The sequence below is a fragment of the Saccoglossus kowalevskii genome, chromosome 6 (genome assembly GCF_978046115.1).
Source record: "Saccoglossus kowalevskii chromosome 6, keSacKowa6.1, whole genome shotgun sequence".
NCBI classification, from domain to species: Eukaryota; Metazoa; Hemichordata; class Enteropneusta; family Harrimaniidae; genus Saccoglossus; species Saccoglossus kowalevskii.
Window position 1 is genome coordinate 20,476,262 of NC_140646.1, and position 21,321 is coordinate 20,497,582.

The following is a 21,321-nucleotide window of genomic DNA, read 5'->3' on the forward strand; positions in this document are numbered from 1 at the left end:
CTTTTCAGGGGAAATAACATTACCGATTTCTATACAAGCAGTGATCGGTTGTCCTCGCTATCATTCGGTCAAATCCGGGAAAGCTAAACTATCCCAAAATGAGATAGTGGATAAATTGATGAATCTATGCACCAGAAAGCGGAGCTGTTCGTTCAATGCTATTCAGATAATATATCTCCTTGCATCCCGTGGTTACATCTCCGTTGCTTGCGACCCGCCTCATCGAGTAACCTACCATTGCTTCGACACACATACAGACTCAATCGACAACTTACAATCACCGTGGCAGCGCGAAGCGGAAAAGGCCGAACACGAGGTTCTTTCCGAGTTCGAACAATACACAACGCACCGCAAAGAGGAGCTTGGCCCAACAAACGAGAGAAAGAGGAAAAGACATACGGCTGACAGACGAGTGAGCCATCGAGCTACCCGAGGCCGTAGCCGAATTTTCAGGCCAGCGAAGAGGATGAAGTACTAATCACTAATCCACGATGTCATTTACCCGATATTAATTACGTCATGCAATTTATTGTGTGTCAATATAATACCGGTAGACAAAGTGTGTAAGTATTGGAAACTTGTCTATTCAAATTCTGCGAATAATTTTGACATTGTTTCTAGTGTAATTATTTTGATGATTATATTTAACATATACCTAGTACACAGTATTTGTTATTTTTTCACGACTGCTTATTTTACAAGTATGAAATGAAAAAAAAATCAAATTCATTTAGATGCAGTTAAATGTGTTATTTGTCCAGGTATAGATTTCGTGTCATATGTACATTTGATTTCACATTTTCATTGTAATCAGTATGTTGTTTTTTCAATTAAAAACAAAGCATGTATGAATAATATTTACGTTATTGGTGCAGTGTCTTTGTATGAGTAGTATCACAGGGAGCCAAGGAACTATGATCAGCTGTACGCACTCCTTTTGAGCGGGGGGGGGGGGTATCGGCTGGCATCTAGTGTAAGAAATATACAAGGGATGAAGGCTCCAGCCAGCTCACATTTTTTAAACTCGAAAAAACAGACGAAAAGAATGAAAAATAAAATCTAAAAAAAAATACCAGGTTGAAGAATATTAGTTGCTCCTTCAAATTTCGCCAAAGCCTTACCTACATTTTACCGATATCTGCAGAATAAATCAAGAATACTACACAAATTGACTCCATTTAGGAATTCCTAACAGTTTGCCCGAACGCACGACACCGTTGGAGGCGTGGCCTGTTCAGCATTTTGTCAACAACCAATCACAAGATTGGTTACGAACCACATCGAGGTCACGACTCGGTTAGCCTTGCTCAACTGGTTCGTATACAATTAATAAAACGAGGCCTTGGTATCAAATTTAATACAATGGTATGAAATTCAAACCAGGAATGACCCGAACTAGTTCTAAGTATAGTCTAAAACATATAAACATGGCCCGGCATACGTGAGAACTTCCTTACCACTGAAACCATCTGTTGTTCATGTGCACATTTTCGAGCGTCAATGTGAAACATTTCGGTACATTTCATTACTCAGAAAGAACAATGTTTATTTTTGCGACAACTTCAGTGACCGTGTACGATTTAGGACAATGGACAATATAGGACCCCGGATTTTATATTTATTTATTTTATTTTCAGTTGCATGATAATAATAGAACATGAACAAGCACAGATTATATACAACCTTTTAATAAACAGACGTTATAACATGTATCAGAGAAATTGACACCTGGAAATGACGATCGCACTGACTCTCCAGCAACGAAACGCGACAGACGCGATGACTGAAAGCAAGGCAACGCGACGGCTCTTTGGTTGTTTTATATAGGTAGTCGCCGACAATTCACCATGGACGAAATTGCACAGACAAAGTGGTCTCACCATTAACCTGATCGATTTGCGCGATCATGATTATGATTATTTTGACGCCATTACTGAAATCGAGGGTCTAAATAAACATAACGCATATAATCATAATCATGACTATTTTATTCGTCATAATTTTATTCAAGTTTACAAAATAACAAAAAAGGGATTGAGAAATCACATGAAGAACTGTAGAAACTACTTTATCACACTGTTTGTTGCCATGCAACTACCTAAAACCGACAAACGTTTGAAGATATTTGCACTTCGTTCATTGTACAAGACCGCCTGTCCGCCATCTTCAATCATCATGGTTATCACAAATATAATTGGACGACACAAACGCGCCCATGGCTTTTGATTGTTTTCCCAACTAAGATGGTAAACCTTACACGGGACATTGAATTTTAACAATACGGTCTATAATTGTATACTAGTATTTAAAAAAATTATATTAATTTGTACACATATCATCGATGGATATACCCCGTTTTCACAAATTGCGATCTAGCGAAGAATCGATTATAGGACGGCACAATGAGGTAATATGGTGGAAGTGGTGTCGTTCAAATGGCAATAAAGTTTGTTCGCACAGTCGCATTTTCATTATAAGGACGACTACGAATCAAAACGATATGTTGTGCCACCCATTTACGTCACAGAAGCGCATCGTCACTGGGGGGTGCGATTGATAGAGACGGTTTATATTGGCTGTTCACACACAACTAACAATTGAAACCGTTTAATGCAAATACTCCAATGTTCATTTCACAAATATAACAGAAATGTACATTTCACCAAATAACGTACATGTATTCATCTGATTACCGTATTGTGTTTTAGTTAAAATTGCATGAAAACATCTGTATTTGGTTACTTTTTATTATTGAATGGACGGTGACACTGGACTGAATTGTATGATTTAAGCTCTCGTGTAAATGAAATTTTGGTAAGTCGAAATAACACAGATGGGCGGATTGATGATTACATAAAAACAACATGAATTCGGTGTAATAATAAAATGCCGAAAAAATATTATAATGGTAAGCTGCCAATGCACTAATACATGACACGTGAATTCTTTGACATCTGGCCCTGCAATAAAAATTTTGAATATATGTTCACTTTTGCCTGGACAACACTTTGACGAAGAAGATATTTTCGTATTAAACATTTTGGTTGGACTATTGCTCGAGGACGGTCTCAATTTCGACGCATCACTACGCATGCCTCCGGCGAGGAGTACACACCCATGTCGAGTTTGTAGATATTTGGAGAGTGGCGCTGCATCTCTACCAGGAAGTTGTTAATGAAGTTGAGCTGCATCGACTGTTCAAAGTGTATCTTCACCATCATGCGTTCAGCCCAGGGTGGAATCAGCGTTCCTATGGTAACGTATCGCTCGTTTTGCACCTGCGTAGACGGGATGTCGGCGGACCATTGTTTCATACAGCTTTCAATCTATTGACACAGACACCAATTGTTAGTTATTATAAAAATGAATAAACAGTACGTATACATAAATGCATACCCTCATCTAATGAATACTAAACAGCGCAAGACTAAATAAAAAAAATCACAAAGCGCCACAGTCGCATCATCCAATGCGCAGTTGTCGCGCAGCGCGCATTTACATTTACGTATTTTACGAGCGCGATGTATACGCCGCAAGGTAACCACATTGAACACTACGCGGCCGGCGTCTGTGGCAAATTAAAGCGCAACATTAAAGCGCATTTGTCTCACGCGACGTCCGGCGCAATGTTCGCGGCAATGTTTGTTTATACGACGCTTTATACAATTTGTAGCCGTCATTATAACATTTACCTCACAACATGTGCAACAGGGTTTAAAACATATACACAGGCTTCCACACGTTCTTGAGCACTCTGGTTTATTACCCCGGACAGTAGTTTTTGTTTTCACGCCAACGGAAGCATTCAAATCGACGCTACGGAATCCTTCCATTGGTAGACTTTGTAGATACATAGAGTCCATCATCGAGGTCGTCAAATGATACGTATTGCAAGTTTTTCCGATTCTCTCCTCGGTGATATCCGAAGCTGCAAAAATATAATGTGACAAGGAGAAAAAAAAACTAAATTAAAATGATATTTTTTGAAATTTGAACATTGAGCATCGTCGTTGTTTTACTTGATACGACAGCTAGCCATGCAGTTGTTGATTTGTTATTCAGTATGCAATGAGTGTTATGCACTATAATCGGCCAGGTGATTGGAAGCGCAGGTAGCCAATCAGCGAACGCATAGCAGCTAGTGATTTTTTGTAAGCCATGGTACTCTAAAATACTTTATTTTCGTTTGGAATTAATTTTCGCTATTTTTGCTGGAGGAATGATTCAGTGAAAATAAAATCGAGCAAATATACTTTTTTTTCGGACTACCCTCTTACAACACCCCTCTTCCGTGTTGTTTTTTGAACAAATCTTTATACAATGTATAATGATTGAGAAATGATTACAAAATAAAACAAGCTCAAGACAATAAACACTTAAAACAGACGTTAGCTGTGAATTTATTTTGTTTTAATGCTGAAAATTATACATATGTTTCATTTCATTGGGCGTTAACTGGTAAGCAGCACAAACTAAACAAAGTATTCAGTGTATTGGGATTAAATGGAATTGCCAGTAAAGGCGGAGCGATAAGACGAGATGATCCCAGATGGATAGAAGAAATGCCTAAAATATATGACAACATACGAACATTTCCGGCATTCTATGTTTAGCAATGTTACTGAAATAAACATTAAGCTGAATGTAGTGTGAGTTTACTAAAAATTTATATTTATATTTATTTATATCGATACATCTATTGGTAAAAAAAGGGTGATATAGATGGCTGACAGTGCTGATAATGTGAATCCTTAATTTCACAGGAACAAATAATATTACTAAAATCATTTATTAATTAAAATATTTATTGATTAGTGACATAGACTGATTAACAATTTTATAAACGTGGTAGTGAACCGACGAAATCCGGAAAGATACAATTGTGACAACCCTATTGGTGGCTGGTAAGGACAGTGTACTCATTTCAGTGACTAGACTAGTATAGAAATGAGACAGGCATGCTGCAAGGATTACTACTATTCTATCTCAAACAATAGGTTTTATCAGAGGTACATTACTTGGGGTTTGCAACTACGGTGACATGATACCAAGATCCCGTTCCAATCTCGCTCTCGCATAAGCGTTCCAACTTAGAAAAATTCGAATGCGCATGCCCGAGGTAACTAGGATACTGGGATGTCCAGGTGGATCAAAATAGCTGCTCACGATATAATAATAATGTAATAATAATGTTTATTCAACCTTTGTATCGGCAGCATGAAAACAGTAATACATATATTTAAATTACATTCATCATTTCTTTTCTATATTGCCATAAATCAGTTACATATTTCCTAATTAAAGCTGATGAGGTATTTCCCACATTTTCATTTATGTTTCATAGTGTATCACCAAAAAGGAAATTGAACCTATAATTCAACCCCCCTGAAAGAAAACTATTCATTAGTGATGAAGATTCAACATTGTTTCTCAGTGAGGTTTCTAATGCTAAATAAAATTCCTTTCTAATATGATTAGATGACGTACAAAGATAAAGAAAGTGGTAAATGTCTTCTTTGCCCTGATTGCAGACTCCACAAATTCCATGACGGATTACGATAACTATATTTTCTGTACATTTTTTATATATTACATTTTTTCACTATGAATGTGGTAATACATGTGGTATATTGTTTTATTACAAACCGCCTTTGTCATGTCAGAAGGTCGTAGCATCAGTCTCGCTATCTACGAGATGAGACTTGAATGGGATCTTGACATGATGTCACCATACAGGTCTCATGCCACTAATTAACCAATGGCTGCTCGTGGCTGCTCAATTTAAATGCCCAGCAAGAACCAATGAAATTTTTTAAATATTATTTTTCTCAGGTGCTCCCTGTTTGAGGGCGTAATCACCTGGGTCAGAGGTGAGACCAACATGTGGTCTTTTGTTTACTACTTAGCGCTGTGTTCCTGTGGGTTTATTCTGTGTGTTAATGGATGTTCTAATCTTGGTGTTTTTCTAGTGATTTCTCTTGGTGCAATCCAAATACAGTAGGTGTGTCTTGTTTACCTGAGATTTGCAAGAGTTTGAGCTGGCCAACATGTTAGTTTTTTCATATGGTTGATTACTGGCATGTTGATTTCCCATTTTTGAGCCATATTTTCAACTTTCTTCGTCATTTTCATATAGCAATCTCGTCATATGTTAACATTGTCGTCTATGGAAATTCAATTAGTGGTATGAGCCCTGTTACAGTACTATGCGCGTTGCAAACCCCAAGTAATGTACCTCTGGTTTTATACATTATTGTATAATATTCGCCAACCTGGTAATGTTTGAAGTGGAATATAACAACTAAAACAAATATTATCTCTATACTAGTGATTATTTCTACGCGAACCGAATATGACACTATTAAATAAACTATCTGAATTGTGTATATAAATTTGCAGTTATGCATCTTTTTTAACACGAGCGTCAAAACTCATCCTCGGACTGACGACACGGAAACAAAGATGACACGACAGAATTTAGTCAGTAACGGCCTATCATTTACCTATCACACTCAAGTCAAAAATATAAAAATAGGAATAATCTTCGGTGCCTTGCACCGCATAAATTGAGACGTACCTGAAGCTTCTTCCGCCGAGAGTAATAACAGTCGCCTAGATGTCAGGAATGCCCTCCCACGAGTCATCGCAGGTTTCCCACTTTGAAACTTACCAGTCGGGTCGAGAAATGTAACGCTGGTATAATATATATATTGACCACCCATCAATAACTCCTCTCCATCAAATATTAGAGCTTTAAATGAAAATAAAGACGTGAACACGTTAATATTTAGTGTTGTTTGTTGTTTTAAACAAGCGACCGAAATAGCTCGGCTGTCCTACAAGAACATTGTGGTAGCCAATGCTAGCGATGCACAACCTTAAGACAAAACGCAGTTAATCCACACAAAAAAGACTAGTTTGGTTCTGGTAGTTAAGAACATGTCAACTTAACTACATCAAACAAATTGTGTTATAACTATATAAATAACATTTGCCAAAAATAGAGAATTGAAGATATTGCCACGAAATGAACAAATCTGACAGAGGTTCACACACGGTACCCCCATACCAAGTATCTAAACAATTGGGCTGTCAGTTTTCAAAAAGTAGTTGAAAATATCATTTTTTACCAAAAATAACAAAAATATTTGTCAAAGATAGAGAATTGAAGTTATCATCATGAAATGAACATATCTGACAGAAATCCATCTAAGGTACCTACATACCAAGTATCGAAGCAATTGATCTTGTAGTTTATATAGTTTATGTAGTTTAGATATAAAAAATAGCATTTTTGCCAAAAATGTCAAAAAATATTTGCAAAAAATAGAGAATTGAATATATCGTCACGAAATGAACGAATCTGACAGAGGTTCCTACATACCAAGTATCAAAACAATTGAGCTAGACGTTTTCAAGAAGTCGTTCATGCGATTGTTGATGGGCGACGGACGGACGGACAATCACTTATATGAATAGTTCCGCTCTATCATCTACGATGATAGCGAAGCTAAAAATAGGTAGTCGTCATGATCGAAATGAACCCCATACGATGTATACAACGATTGGATATACATTGCTTGTTTACCCTAAATTCTAACTCTTACTGTGCAACGACTTTTTAACTACTCGTACAAACGTCACCTGGAAAAATTATAGTCACGCATATTACATCAGGTAATTTGTTATATATAACTTAACTTTGGACTTTGAAATGAGAGATTCGTGTCAAACCTTTAACGAAAAGCCGACAGCGTAGCACCGATTTGTGATTCTGTAAACCAGCCATCACGTAATTCTATAATGGCTGACTTTGCAAGTCCTATGTGAATAGACCAACTGCATTGTATGCTTTGGTATTTGTAATAATCGATAAACAAGCAGACATGCACAGACAAGACGGTGCCTTTTTTTAGTATGATGCATTCTTTCACAGATTACAATGTCGTATAGTGTACGGAGAAAAAAGGGACTACCCCACTTCTAGGAAGTTGTCGGTTAACCGGTCCTCCCCCGGGGGAATCATGTTGATAAAAGTAGGACTTAGGAGTGTTCTGCAAAAAATAAAAACAGCCTATTCCCACTGATTTTTAGATAATAAATTTAAAAATAACACTGACTTTTTTTTTCGAATTAAACTTCAGTCAAGGTATTTTTAGATACGTTGTTTTCTGTTCGAACGCCTCTGTGCATTTGATGTAAACGAAAGTCAAGTGACCACGAAATCTCAACATGACTTTCACGTTCACCTCTCGTTTACGCAATTTATATTTATTTTTCAAGAATTTTTCATTGGAATCGCAACAGACTGCAAGCAAGTCTAGTTCAGGTGTTCCAAAACAACTGCCCAAACACTTTTTTTTATATTTTCGCGGACATGATAATTAAAAAAATATAATCCTTTTTCCACGAAATTCAGAACGCACACGCATATTATTTGACCAGCCAAGTGCCCGGACCGGTTCTACACTAAATCATATTAAAATTATCTTTTCATATGTCTCTTCTTCCGAATATAAGCGTAACTTACTCTGCAAGAGCTGGTCGTACGAGAGATTGTTGTGCTGTGAGCTGTACTGTTGATAGGCAGCTTGATACGAAGACTTTGCATTGGTATTAAGTACATCTTCCAACTGTTTGCGACTTTTGTGCGTACTTGCCAATTCCTGGATGGTGTTTGCAGTAAAAGGATTATACATCGCTGGGCTGAAATTCTGGGCCGTGTAACCAGGTCCCTGCATCGGTGCTGTAGGCTGGACGGGAGCATGTGTCTGTGCAGTGCCCGGTTGCGGTAGCGGATTCTGTGATTGAGGTTGAGCGGTAACCACCGGCGGTGCATCTGCGGTCGGCTCTCGGGGTTGTACCATTTTCACGGGGCCTGAATGGTTTGATTCGTACGGTGGCAAGTGAGATGTTGTGGCGACATCTTTGTCGTGCGGGTCCTCCTCGTAATCGTCTAATTCAAGCAAATCATCGTCCACCTTAAACACAAATGACAAATCGACACTGAACCGTAGCCCCGTTAACTATAACATCTCTCCCAATGGTTTCCAAATATGTTAATAAAAACACAGAATAACGCTAACATCATGTTTGAACATTCAAACTAGGCATGTGAATGAATGCAATTGTTTGTAACATATATTAATAATTTTGGAAGTGTGTTGTGTTTCAGCAACCCTACTGATATCATTGTGGTCATAGTTATAGCTCACCAAATTTAATTTACACCAAGCGACGCTAATTATCAGGTAAGAAAATAAAAGTTGTAATACCTTACCTTGCTAAGGTCTGTTTTCTCTGGATGGACGGCCGTCATACTTGACCTTATGCGTACGTTTTAATCTTAGGTTACAGTATCTCTTTTACCCACCAACTGCTCCGAAGTAACAGACAATTGCCTATGCACCACCTTTATAGTCTGAATCTGCATCACATAGGCTGTCACGATAAACGTTGTCACCCCGACAAGCTAGACGCACTAGTACACCACATGAATGACTTGCTATTCATACATATCATACAGTTTATACATGTGTTTAATGTCAGAAGTGCCACACCCAGCGAAGGTGTGTTTTTTCCGTTTCATCTCAATTTTACGATTTAAAACCCAACCACGGTTGTAAATCCCGTAAAGCACGCCATGGCGGGCGTATCGGGATTCAAGGGGAGTATCAGCACTAGTTGGAAGGAATACAATTGAGAGTCGTCTGGACGAGTAGTGCTTTCAGAGCGATAACCCTGAATTCACAAAATGAATAGTTCTTTTGACTTTTGCTGTATTATAGTGTCGTCAAGGAGAGGCCCATTTGTTGTCGTACACAGGCATTTAGCAAACAAGCTAACACACATCCATTTTATGAGGCCAGCTCCCGTATTATTCCCCAAATTCCTGGAATTCATGAATAGTAACTGTTTCCTGGAAAACAACGTCTAAATGTGTTAATCACCTGACAACTAAAGGGAAGGCATGACTCGGGGTTCGGTCGAATGCAATTGAACGGCATATAATCCAGAGCATTTGATTTTTGTCTAGACCACAAACAGACGAACATTTCGTTAACCCAGCAGCTCACTTTCCAAAACTCTTATATTAAATGGGGATGGGGGGGGGGCAGGGGGGCAAGGGGCATGTACAGGTTACAGGAAATAAAAAAAAGGCCTTTTTATAATATATTTGATAATTTGTTTTTAAGAATCAAAATTGAAAATTGCGTACGAATTACGACATTTAATTTGGAAAATATACGCTTACAACAATAAGATCTTTGTACAAATTACGGACAAATAAAATATAGCTTATTACATTTAACACCTTGCCCATGTCTACGAATTTACGTTTTTTTATTTATTTAAATTACATTATTACGAAAATAAAAACATTTGTTTACAGCTCACGAAAATACCTCTTGCTGACTCATTGAAATGCCACAGAAGGAAAACTAATGAACTCATGTCATTGTTATGCATTTAGACAAATAAACGATCAGTTATAAAAATTCTTCGTCCTATTCAGCTCCTCGGCGAGTATAGCTGAATACCCATATAACTAATGATATAGCCTCTAACATCTACATAGTGCGTTTTGACCAATCAGAATGCTTAATTGCAGAATGGCGTATTGAAAAACTTTATATACACTTCTCCCATTTGCTTGTGTCGTTAGTATGGTCGCAACTAGAATCATGTGATTCCCTTCTGTTCTTATAAAGCGTCCTTAATGCCATACGAGCCAAATGAATTCATCTTGTACGCCATTTTAGTTCATCCTCGTTCGCAGCTAGTCGTGTTATACTCACTGAAATATCCCATTGACGCTCTTTTGGAGAATTAAGAATTTTCTCATTGTCTGTCGACACTCCATAAATTTCTGGTGACCCAACCCGGTTCCCCAAATTGACCAACATGTCCTTATATCTGAATAAAAAACACGATGTTTAGTGATATGTGTTGCCTTTCAACCTTTTATTTGGTGATTTTTTTATTCTTTAAAGGGTATTTCAAGTATTCAATCATTTCATGTAAACAGCTGTCAAGTCAGTGGGACAACCAACATAAATACAAAGCATGTTACTTCTAAGTCTCAATAATTACCAAATATAGAAAACATAGTCCAGTTATTTCAGATATAGAATATGAAATTTAAAAATTATATGATGATTCAACCGGACAAAGAGAAAAGCGAATATTTCATAGATTTTAAAAGTAGATTATTCTCTTGAATGGTGGTAGAAGAACAACCTTTCCTTCGCTTCACATTGTTGTGTGATTGATATTCGTACATGATGATGTCGTTCCCCGATGGTCAGATGTACAGAGTTTGTTATATATCACTGGTCCCTGTAAGAGTTTGCTTGTAATGCACACACTCATTCACCCCGAATGTCTAATAGTCACGACAACCGTAGTCATTGTTGATTACTCCTGTTGATGGTCGAGAATTTACGACCTTTAACCACAGTAACCAAGTTCCATAGTGTAACATGTAATTGTTACTCGTTAATTGTCAGTTTCTCAGCATTATTATTAATAATTGTTTTTTTTTCAGATTGCAATTACAGTGGCTTCTGTATCGAACACTAAACTGAAAATTGTCTTCCTTACGTAATTTGTGCCTGTAATTTCGATTCTACTGTGTTCTCTCATACATTAATGACAAGATACAACAATTAAAGTTGAACTCTCTCTTTCGAAATGTTATATGTATCTCAAACGTTGTTTTTTACCTAACTTTTGGTTAAACATGTGAATCCTCCTAGAAACTGATTCAACAGATTATTAGGGTCATGATTATGTGGAGATGTTCATCCTGATAACCTGAGCGTTCCGCACTGTGGAAATATCGTATATAACATGTAATAAATATCCGATTTAATAACACTGTGTTGTGTCAGGGATTATGCCAATACAAAGGCCATTGCACCACAAAATTGTATCTAGCTCAGTGCTTGAATCAGATGTCAGCTGTTGCACTAGAAAAAAATCATTGTACATGGCCACTTAAACGCGGTGGTCGGTGAATGGATTAAGATGACTTTGTCGGGAATACGATTAGATGTGAGTGTAGACACGAGTCAATCGTGGATAGGGTGTGCCGAAATTTCCGAATTACATGTATAGACGGTATCTTTACCAAGGTTACAGTACAAAGACGATAAGTTAATAAGGAATTGAGCCCCAAATTGTTTAAAACAGTAAACAAATTGAAAAATCGTAAACACTGGCCACAATCCCTTTATCCTCTATAGAGGGACTGTGCACTGGCGGATCCAGAAATTCGGCAAGGGGGGCGCACTCCTATTGACCCGAAGGCTACGTCCGCGCACCTCCGATGGGCTGGGTTTGTCATTTTTTGCGGACTGAAAGAAGAGGCGCACGCCTGGCATGTCTCCTCCTAAATCCGCGCGTGGTGAATATATTACGCAATATTGAAGCGAGAAAGATAGGCACAGCAAGACTTTGAATGGTACTAACCTTGAGACATTACTTTGAATGCAGAATCACGACACCAAGCCGGAAAATACATCATTGTAAAATGTTTATTCAGACTATACGAAGATATTTGAAATAGAAAAACAAAACAAAGTATGTAATCAAAGCTCTTGATTATACTAAAATGTATAAAATATTTACATAACCGTGTGAAAATAGTGAAAAGTCCAAACCAAAATAACCCAATATCATAATTTATCATAATTTTTAATGTTCTACTACTATTATACATTTCCACAAAACATACATTTACTAATAAAATTCAACTACGTGTGTTGTTACCGCATTATATAACGGATACAAAATACAAAATGACCGCCGAGGGCGTGAGAGCCACATGACTTGTTTTCCTCTGCTGTCATCGCGTCGACTGTTTTCTTAAAGCGGAGGAGTCGTCACCTGCGCATGCGTCAGATGGGACTCAATTCCCGCGCGTGAGCACGTGGCGACCCTCCCGTTTTAACCTCTGTTACCATGATATTTGGAAGAATGTACGCAATGACTTTATATGTATCGATCGAATATTTGCATATGTGCCCTTTTAGCCGATATAGCTTTACCAAATATGACTTGTCTGTCAAGCACATTATGCAAGGCAGCATTCTTAATTACGACTCCATATAGATCACGTACGACTTGTCAAGATTAGATCCTTGTTACTTGACATGTATTACAATACATATACGAGACCAATCGTGATGGGTGTCTAGCCAGCAAGGTACGCTTTCTCATTACGAACACCCGGGGCCACTTCTGGGACGTCGGTGGTTCATGATGGTCAGTTTTCTATTTTGTGAACAGAGATCTGTGCCTCGTGGAGCTAGCAATTTTGCGTTGCATTGCAATGCATCTCATATTCCTTCTGTTGTGACACTTCCCTCTCCGTCACATCCAACCTGTAGCGTTTGCAAACAGTTAATTTATTTCAATATAGACTTTCATAACTTATGATAAATAAACGAATAAATAAAATAAACAAATAAATAACAATCCTAGCTGGGAGTGGATCGCCAACAATTGTATCGTATTTTAATAAGTGGTTTGTCCACAGATCTTGGGCAATTTTACGAGTTCATTGTTTTAAATGCTGCTTGCATGAATTAATGACTGTGATTTAATTACGGTGTCACTCACTGGGTTTATTCTGTATAGTGGGTAAATAAATACAGACCATGCTGCGTCCATCACTGACTCACAAGAGAATACACATGCGCATTGTTATAGCTACTTAATATTCATGAGGGCGGGTCATAGTTCAACATAACATCTTGTTACATTCACAACAACTTATTAAATATGTTCCAAACTGGTCCAATTAATTTATTTTTGTCTTTACTATTTTGCATCCTGTTCCATGAGTTATGAAAAGAATAAAGGGTGCTCGGCAATTCTAATTTAGTGTAATTATTTAGTTGTCGTTTTCACAAAAATCAAATTTCTTAAACTCAAAAATATATATGCTTAAGTTTTGTTCAGGTAAGATCACTAGTGAAATGAAAAGTAATACACATTCTGTTTGAATGAATATTTCAATATATTCAAAGTTAAAAGAGTTACATACGCCAGTATGTGTATTTGAGTTTTATGGATTTAACTGTGCGCACAACATTTTTAAAACCTCAGTCAGCTAATTGCTGTGTTTGCAACATCGCCAGCCATTTTGCTCAATGGTCTAGTGCGCGTGGTTTGTTGACACGGACGGTGCATGTTATGTTTGTGTTTTGCAATTATATGCAACCTTCAACATTCAGTAAAGTGGCTTGTGAACCAGCAAGTCATTTAGGTGACAGAATGTCTTGGCGAAAGGTATTCACTGAATGCTAATTGGCCAAGAACGTATTAATTACAATTTTTTCATATCTCTCTACTAAGAATTTATATATAATAAAAAACAGTAATGAGTTTGGGGGCGATTTCTGGAGTATCTTATTATTTTTCAGTTGCGATCAATATTGATTGAAAGACATACTGTTTATATTTGACACTACAGTAAACACATTTGATTTAGGACACCTTGCATTCTGGAGTATTGGTAGGTATGGTCCATTCAAGATTCCGCTCGTATCCTGACAACTGAGTAACCCGGCGTCTAGTGAGGTCCCAGCGGTGAGGAATCACTCTGTTCAAGTTGAGAAGGAAATCGTGAAGCTTCAAATCACCATATTTCATAACATCTACATGGTACCTGGGTATTGCCTTGTGCTCTGCAGCTTGGGCATTTGACTTGTTGACTTTGTGAATCATGAAATCAGCTCTTAAGTACTTTATAAATCTATCATTGTTGTCTTCATAACTCTCCCATGTCTTTGGTACTTCATAAAACCCAATGTCGTTTTGAGGTACGCCTGTGTCCTGGATAATACCCAAAATATTCACATTGTTGGAAGATGACGGTGTGTTAGAGGTACCTCTGATAAAGTTCCAGTTCATCAATTCTGTAATAATTACAGAATTTGGATTGTTCGTGTTGAGTAAGCCTTTAGCGAAGTCAAGAACTACAGGGAGTCCATAGTAGTCAGCTATGTTAGATGTAGATATGCGATCAAATTTGATATTAGGTTGAATCTCATGAGCGAGTTCAAAACAATCACCTAGAAAGATGCGGAAAGACAACAACCCCTTCTTCAGTTTGATACCAAACTCTTCGACAATGTGTGATATGTAGTTGTTATACATAGTAATTAGTGAAGGAACATCACAGTAGGACCTGGCATCCACGTAATCCCAGCTGAGAAATGGAAATGCATGTGTTGGTATTGCATATACCATTGGCTCACGCCGTAAGACTGCTGGCCAATCAGAAGGTAGGTCAGCACAGCCATCACTGATTTTAGTAGGGTTTGACTTATCCTTGCGTCCATGCTTGTTGTACCTCAGTAAGGTAACGTTTTGTACTTTGGCATTTGCTCGTTGTGGATTTGTGCAGGAGAGTAGAATACCACCTTTCCACCATTCATCTAGCGAGAGGCGGTGGTATAGTGGTACTCCATTGATATAATTAACCCACCCGCCCTGTTCCTTGTATATCAACATCTCCCTCTGCTTAGAAATGTGGAATGTTGCCCCTCCAGCTCTACCTACTGTCAGCCATGCCTGCCAGACCTCCTTCAAAGCGTCCATATTTGCACTACAGATGACTAGCTTTCCATCAGTTATTCCGGATATCCTTTCTGCATCACTGTTAACCAACTCTTCTAAGCGTGATTCCAGCATCTTCCAGCATGATTGTGTAAGACACACTGAGTACCATATTTGGACTATCATGTCTGCCATGCTAATGACGTTGTCACAGGTGAACAGCAGATAGAGTATTAATACATTCCGGGCTTGTATATGTGGATTGATATCGCTCAGGTAAAAGTCTACCTGGCCACTAAATTCATCAGGAAGAGAGACTGACGTCTTCAATACATATCTAAGGTCCCCGACAGCACAGAGTAGAAGGTTAAATCGGTCTTGTCGGTCATCACCTCTCCATTCATTGTGCTTCAGATTCAGCAAATCCACAGCTGGTGTATTTCCCCAATAGTATAGCCCAACTGTGGACAGTGGTCCATCTGAGACATTTCTCCGCCAATGTACCTGTTTCAGCATTTCTGCCATTTCGACAATATCCTTCTGCGTGATGCGACATTCACCTCCATGTGACGGCCATGCCTTTTTTTGGCATTCACTTCCACAGTACCATTTTTGTAGACATGAAGAGCATTGTTTAACTTCAGAGGATGGCTTCTGACAAGTGTCGCATTTCCGAATTTTCAATGCACTATCACATTCGACCTGTGATATAGAAAGTTATAATTTTACAAGCCATTAAATATATAATGTATGAAATATTATTGACCAGATATGGACAATTGTGCCCAAACTCAAGAGATTTATAAAAATGAAGAATGGACAAATTAAACTGTCCTTTCCCAACTATACACATTATCAACAAACAATACATGGAAAGACCACTACAACTTTAGTATTAATATATGTTGTGTTATCACGTAAGGCAAGGTCATGATCACATCTCAGAAACTCACTGAGTATCATCTATTTTAGACATGTAATTGGATAAGCTTTATCAATACCAATAATCTAGTCATTCTATACTTGAGTCATGTGAGCCCAATATATTCAACAAACGTCAAGGTCAAGGTCGGTTGAAGGTAAATTTATAACCAAATCCAACAGCCAATGACTAACAGATTGCTTATTTGAATCACGTATTTTTATTGATCAAAACATTACCTCAAAATATCACGGTAATGTCAAATCTCTAGAAACCACTTACCGTGTTTTGGCTGTTTGAGTGGTGTATGCGTTATTGCTAATTTAACGTTGCCACTCATGACACCAACACCACTTATAATATTGTCCCCTATCAATAGGAGCCATTGTTCAGACCGTACGTTTATCTCAGTAAGGGAATGATCATTTATTATTCCTAAGGGAGGGGGGGGGGCAATTCTCGAAACAAAAATACTTGAGAAAATATATATTATTTTACATCTGTATATTATTTTACATTCTATATGTATATTTTTATTTTATTATATTTAAATATATTCATATATTTATTTATGTTGTGTTCAATAAAAAAGGTGTAATAAAATCTCAATCTTTAAGAGAAAAATATTCTTCCCGCTTCAGCCTTGTTAAAAAGTCGCTGCCCCCTCCCGTTTGTGGCTTTGGAAAATATGCTGAACCCCCTCTGTTTTGCCAGACTCCCCCCCTCAGGAATAATAAATGGTTATTCCCTAAGCCTACAAGCTTATGCTGACTTTAAGTCACGTACACACGTAACAATGTATATATTATGATTTTTGATTCAAAATGATAATGTGATTTTGCTTCTCTTATACTCAGTGTCCTTGCACGTACATACTCGCTACTTCAGAGTCTACCGTCAATTCTACAATTATTTACATTTCATTTCTTTTTTAACAATGAATGTATTGCTGGAAGTCATACTCACCTTATGTCTAAACTTGTCATCATACAAACAGGCCTTACTGCAATACTTCGCCATGTGACAACGAGTGCACGTGACTCTTTCCATATTACCACAGCGCCAACACGTACCAATTTTAGCGTCCATTGTCTATAATTAAAAGAAACAAATCGTTTGGTGTTAAATGATTTAGCATAATGAACCTAATGACGCTTCTCCTGGGATATGATTACAAGTTACAATTGGTACAGTTTTCGTAATAATTGTGTGCATTTTAAATGTATGTGCTCAACGACATTCACAGCATAACTCTTTTGGAATTAAAGTGACGAATATAGATATGTTGAACGCACTCACTGGTGGCTAATGTATCACGCTGTTTTTATATTAAAAACAACTAAATATCGTATCATTTATTTATTTGTCCGTGTTCGTGAATGATGTTTGACTAAAATGTAACGACGTGCTTTATCGACGTGACGTGAACCCGGAAGTGCCAACCGGTGTGCAGAGAAAAATAACCTTTATTATTATACAAGCTAAACAAAACATGTAAAGCAATATTCACTGGAGTGTCCTACCTTATTATCTATATGAAAACCTATTGGTTGGTTAATATTATCACGAATTTTTGGGTTTTACGGTGTCAGCGCAGTTGTTGTGTGACAGTCGTTGAGTGGCGTCAATACAATTGTGTGTCTGTCATACTCGGAATATCAGTTAGTTACGTGGAAATCCTTTGTCACAGACATGCGCAATAGCGACAATCCGCGTAACATCAACCAACTACTGGGAACTCGTGTCTCGTTTTTACGTCTTATTAGTGACTGAATACTGAGAAATCTCGGGTAAGTGCATTCACAGGAAACAATATATCAGCTCTAAACTAGGAAAAAAGTCTGTCATAGACATGCGCATTAGTGAACACATCGACATCATCGAACCAATCGTATGTCGCTGGCATCGAGCAGCGCAGTTTAATCAGTATAAATGACTATTCGAAGTACAGTGTGTTGGAAAGCTGTAAATATTTAAATTTATGAATTTAATAACAATTAGAAGCAGATTGTAATTCCATATCGTGGCAACACATTGATAAGTAATCCAACCCCCCCTGCACCAATAAAATTGTGTAATGAATATCGATTATAATATTTTAATTTCCCGAATACGTCGTTTTGATTGGGCCAAGGTAGACCATATACCACAGTGTTTGTGCATAGAAGTGTGTCCCAAGAGTGAATAACGCGGTCAATCCTAACTAAAATCAGCAAAATATTATTTTTGCGCTGCAGATAGAAAGCATGGATATTTTACGATGGTGACCTATTGAGAAACTACCGTTATATTGCATTCAGAATCTGTCCATATTATTGGCATGAATTAACTGAAACACACACACATACTACATACTATGTTTGAGCACATACATGTTTTTTATGTAAAAATTAATGTTAATAGTATACTTGTGATAGCTATCATACAAAAATATTCAAATTTAATCACTGGAATACAATCTGCGTGACGTGTTATTATATACTTTGTCAAACACCACGACAGAATGACTGACAACGTTATTCCAGACGACCACCGCGCTCTAAATATTACTACCCGACCGCCTGAGAAGGGTAAATTTCCAGTTTGGTTCGGAAAATAGACAACTTACATGTGACCAGGTAACATTTGCTCATGATCTGATTCAATAAAAAATACAAAATACAAATTGACTAAATAATATTATTGAATGAAGTTCACCAATTTGTTACTGAGGCCTGATACAAAGATCATGGAAAAAAAAGCTACAATTTAATTAACGTCATTTAAGATTGGATACAGATTCACCCGCCGGAGATTCGCTGGCGGGCTCACCGGGGTGATTCACAAGTGATTAAACATTGTTTTCTTCTATCTTATTATTTTGGAAAATAATAATATAAATACCGTACATGCGTAGACGTGACTATTGTGAAGCAGCACACGTACCGAATTTCAATTGAAGCGCCGCAGCTCCAGGATAGCTTTCTACCAAAAATTCAACTGTAACCTGTTTTTGTCTGGACGCTTGGAGACCCTGAGAGCGAGAAATTGTTTTTTTTTTCACACTGAAAATTCACGATATCCCGCGAATTTGATGAATCACATCATTAAGACAATTTCACTAATAGTATAGAGATGATTTGTGTATATCAAAATTTGTCCGTTAAATGCGTCTCGAAAAAAACATTCAAATTCATATAATATGCAAATTAGGTTATTAATATGCACTGGACTATAAACAAAAACTAATCAGCTCTGTGCAATATCCCATGGCATCCATGTAACAAGTTTCATTGAAATATATTGAATAGTACATAAGAAACGGGCGAAAGGGCTTAAATGAGGCTAGGTACTTGAGATATTGATGGAAAAGCTGAAAACAAACTGACTAATTATTAAGGAAATCAGGTAATAAATATGGACAGACTTTATAAGGTCTGTGCATTGTCCCATGAACTCTATTTATCAAATGTCATTGTAATGCGACTAGTACTTGAAAGAAGCAGAAAATTGACTAATCATTATGCAAATTAGGCAATCAATATGCACAGATTTTTACCCAAAACTTACTAGGTCTGCGCATTGTTCCAGATCATCTATGTACAATGTTTCATCAAAATCCAATGAGTGGTTCTTTAGGTATCAGTGGAACAGTCACGGAACAGCTTATCTTGAACTCTCAAGGGGAATGTTCCGACGAAGCACTCCACTATCACCTTGAAGTATTTCATTTGGACTATGTGTATGTGACAATGCCCTCATAGTTTAGAATCAGTTTACCAACAGTCAATCATATTGCTTCTTTCTTTAACGCGCTTGGCCAAGCTATCAACATCTTCGAGGCGGAGCTAAGTCACTCTACCATGTATTTATATGGGTTCTGCACGAGCTGCTGTGAAACACCGATCGAAAAGCCGGTGAAAATAGCTAAAATCAAGAAAACAGCACAAACTTAACTTTTAAGAAATCCTAAACAACCAAATTTAAATATGTTGCATATGTAGGGATAATCTTGTTACACTGTTCAGGGGGATGACAACAACCATCCCCAAAATACCGTTTTCTGAGAATTTATTGGCCTTTGTTTTCACCATGATGGTTGCCAGGCAAATGGCCGACCCGAGAATAAATGTCGCTGCGCACAGTGAAAGCTGTGTTGGCTTGGATGTTGAGGCAATAAAGTGACGATATGCATACATCATGCAACTCACTGATATTCATCAGACCAAAGCTATTCAAGCTATATTTAGTTCTGAGTCTGATGTGTTCCTTTTTAGTCGCACTGGGTAAATCCTTATGTTATTATGCTTTACCGTCATTCCGACCATCGAGCGTGGTAATCGTGTTGTCACCACTGTCGAGTATTATTGAGGAGTATGTGTTATTATACCTCAAAGCTCATGGTGTCACTGCAACATATATAGGCAGAAATGTAGCCGAAGACATCAGAAGCACTCCAAGCGCTTTTTGGTAGTCATTGTAACGAAGCTTTCTATTGGTTGGTAAATTTTCTATTGCGCAACCACGTGACACACACGGTTATGCAATTTAGGTAATTAATATGCATGGATTTAAACCAAAACCTAATCAAACCTGCGCATTAGCCGAGAGCATCTATGCATCAAGTTCCATCAAAAAAGATATGGTTCTTGAGATATCAGTGGAACAGACGGACACTCATATACACACTACTGCTTCGCTCACGGGAGTCAAACATTGCTCAGGCATGCTCTCAGAAAATAATTCCTGCCACAGTATTGTGAAAAAAAGTATGCAATTGACCAATTTTTTCAGCTCCCTTCCTAGATTTCGAATGGGCCACCCCTAATTCTGATCGCTGGCATTTTTAC

At 37.6% G+C, this 21,321-nt stretch overlaps 2 protein-coding genes across 2 annotated transcripts; both read right to left on the reverse strand.

Moving 5' to 3' along the window:
• Positions 1 to 1,610: 1,610 nt before the first annotated feature.
• On the reverse strand, positions 1,611 to 9,412 carry LOC100372056 (uncharacterized). Its single transcript, XM_002731424.4, has 5 exons — positions 9,281 to 9,412; positions 8,531 to 8,981; positions 6,578 to 6,751; positions 3,693 to 3,928; positions 1,611 to 3,326 (listed from the first exon to the last, which is right to left on the reverse strand). Exons 1-5 carry the CDS (start codon positions 9,317 to 9,319, stop codon positions 3,069 to 3,071), a joined length of 1,158 nt encoding a protein of 385 aa, XP_002731470.1. The 5' UTR covers positions 9,320 to 9,412; the 3' UTR covers positions 1,611 to 3,068.
• Positions 9,413 to 12,521: 3,109 nt separating this feature from the next.
• On the reverse strand, positions 12,522 to 18,105 carry LOC146741880 (uncharacterized). Its single transcript, XM_085500179.1, has 3 exons — positions 18,016 to 18,105; positions 17,459 to 17,584; positions 12,522 to 16,272 (listed from the first exon to the last, which is right to left on the reverse strand). Exons 2-3 carry the CDS (start codon positions 17,579 to 17,581, stop codon positions 14,497 to 14,499), a joined length of 1,899 nt encoding a protein of 632 aa, XP_085356305.1. The 5' UTR covers positions 17,582 to 17,584; positions 18,016 to 18,105; the 3' UTR covers positions 12,522 to 14,496.
• Positions 18,106 to 21,321: the final 3,216 nt, after the last annotated feature.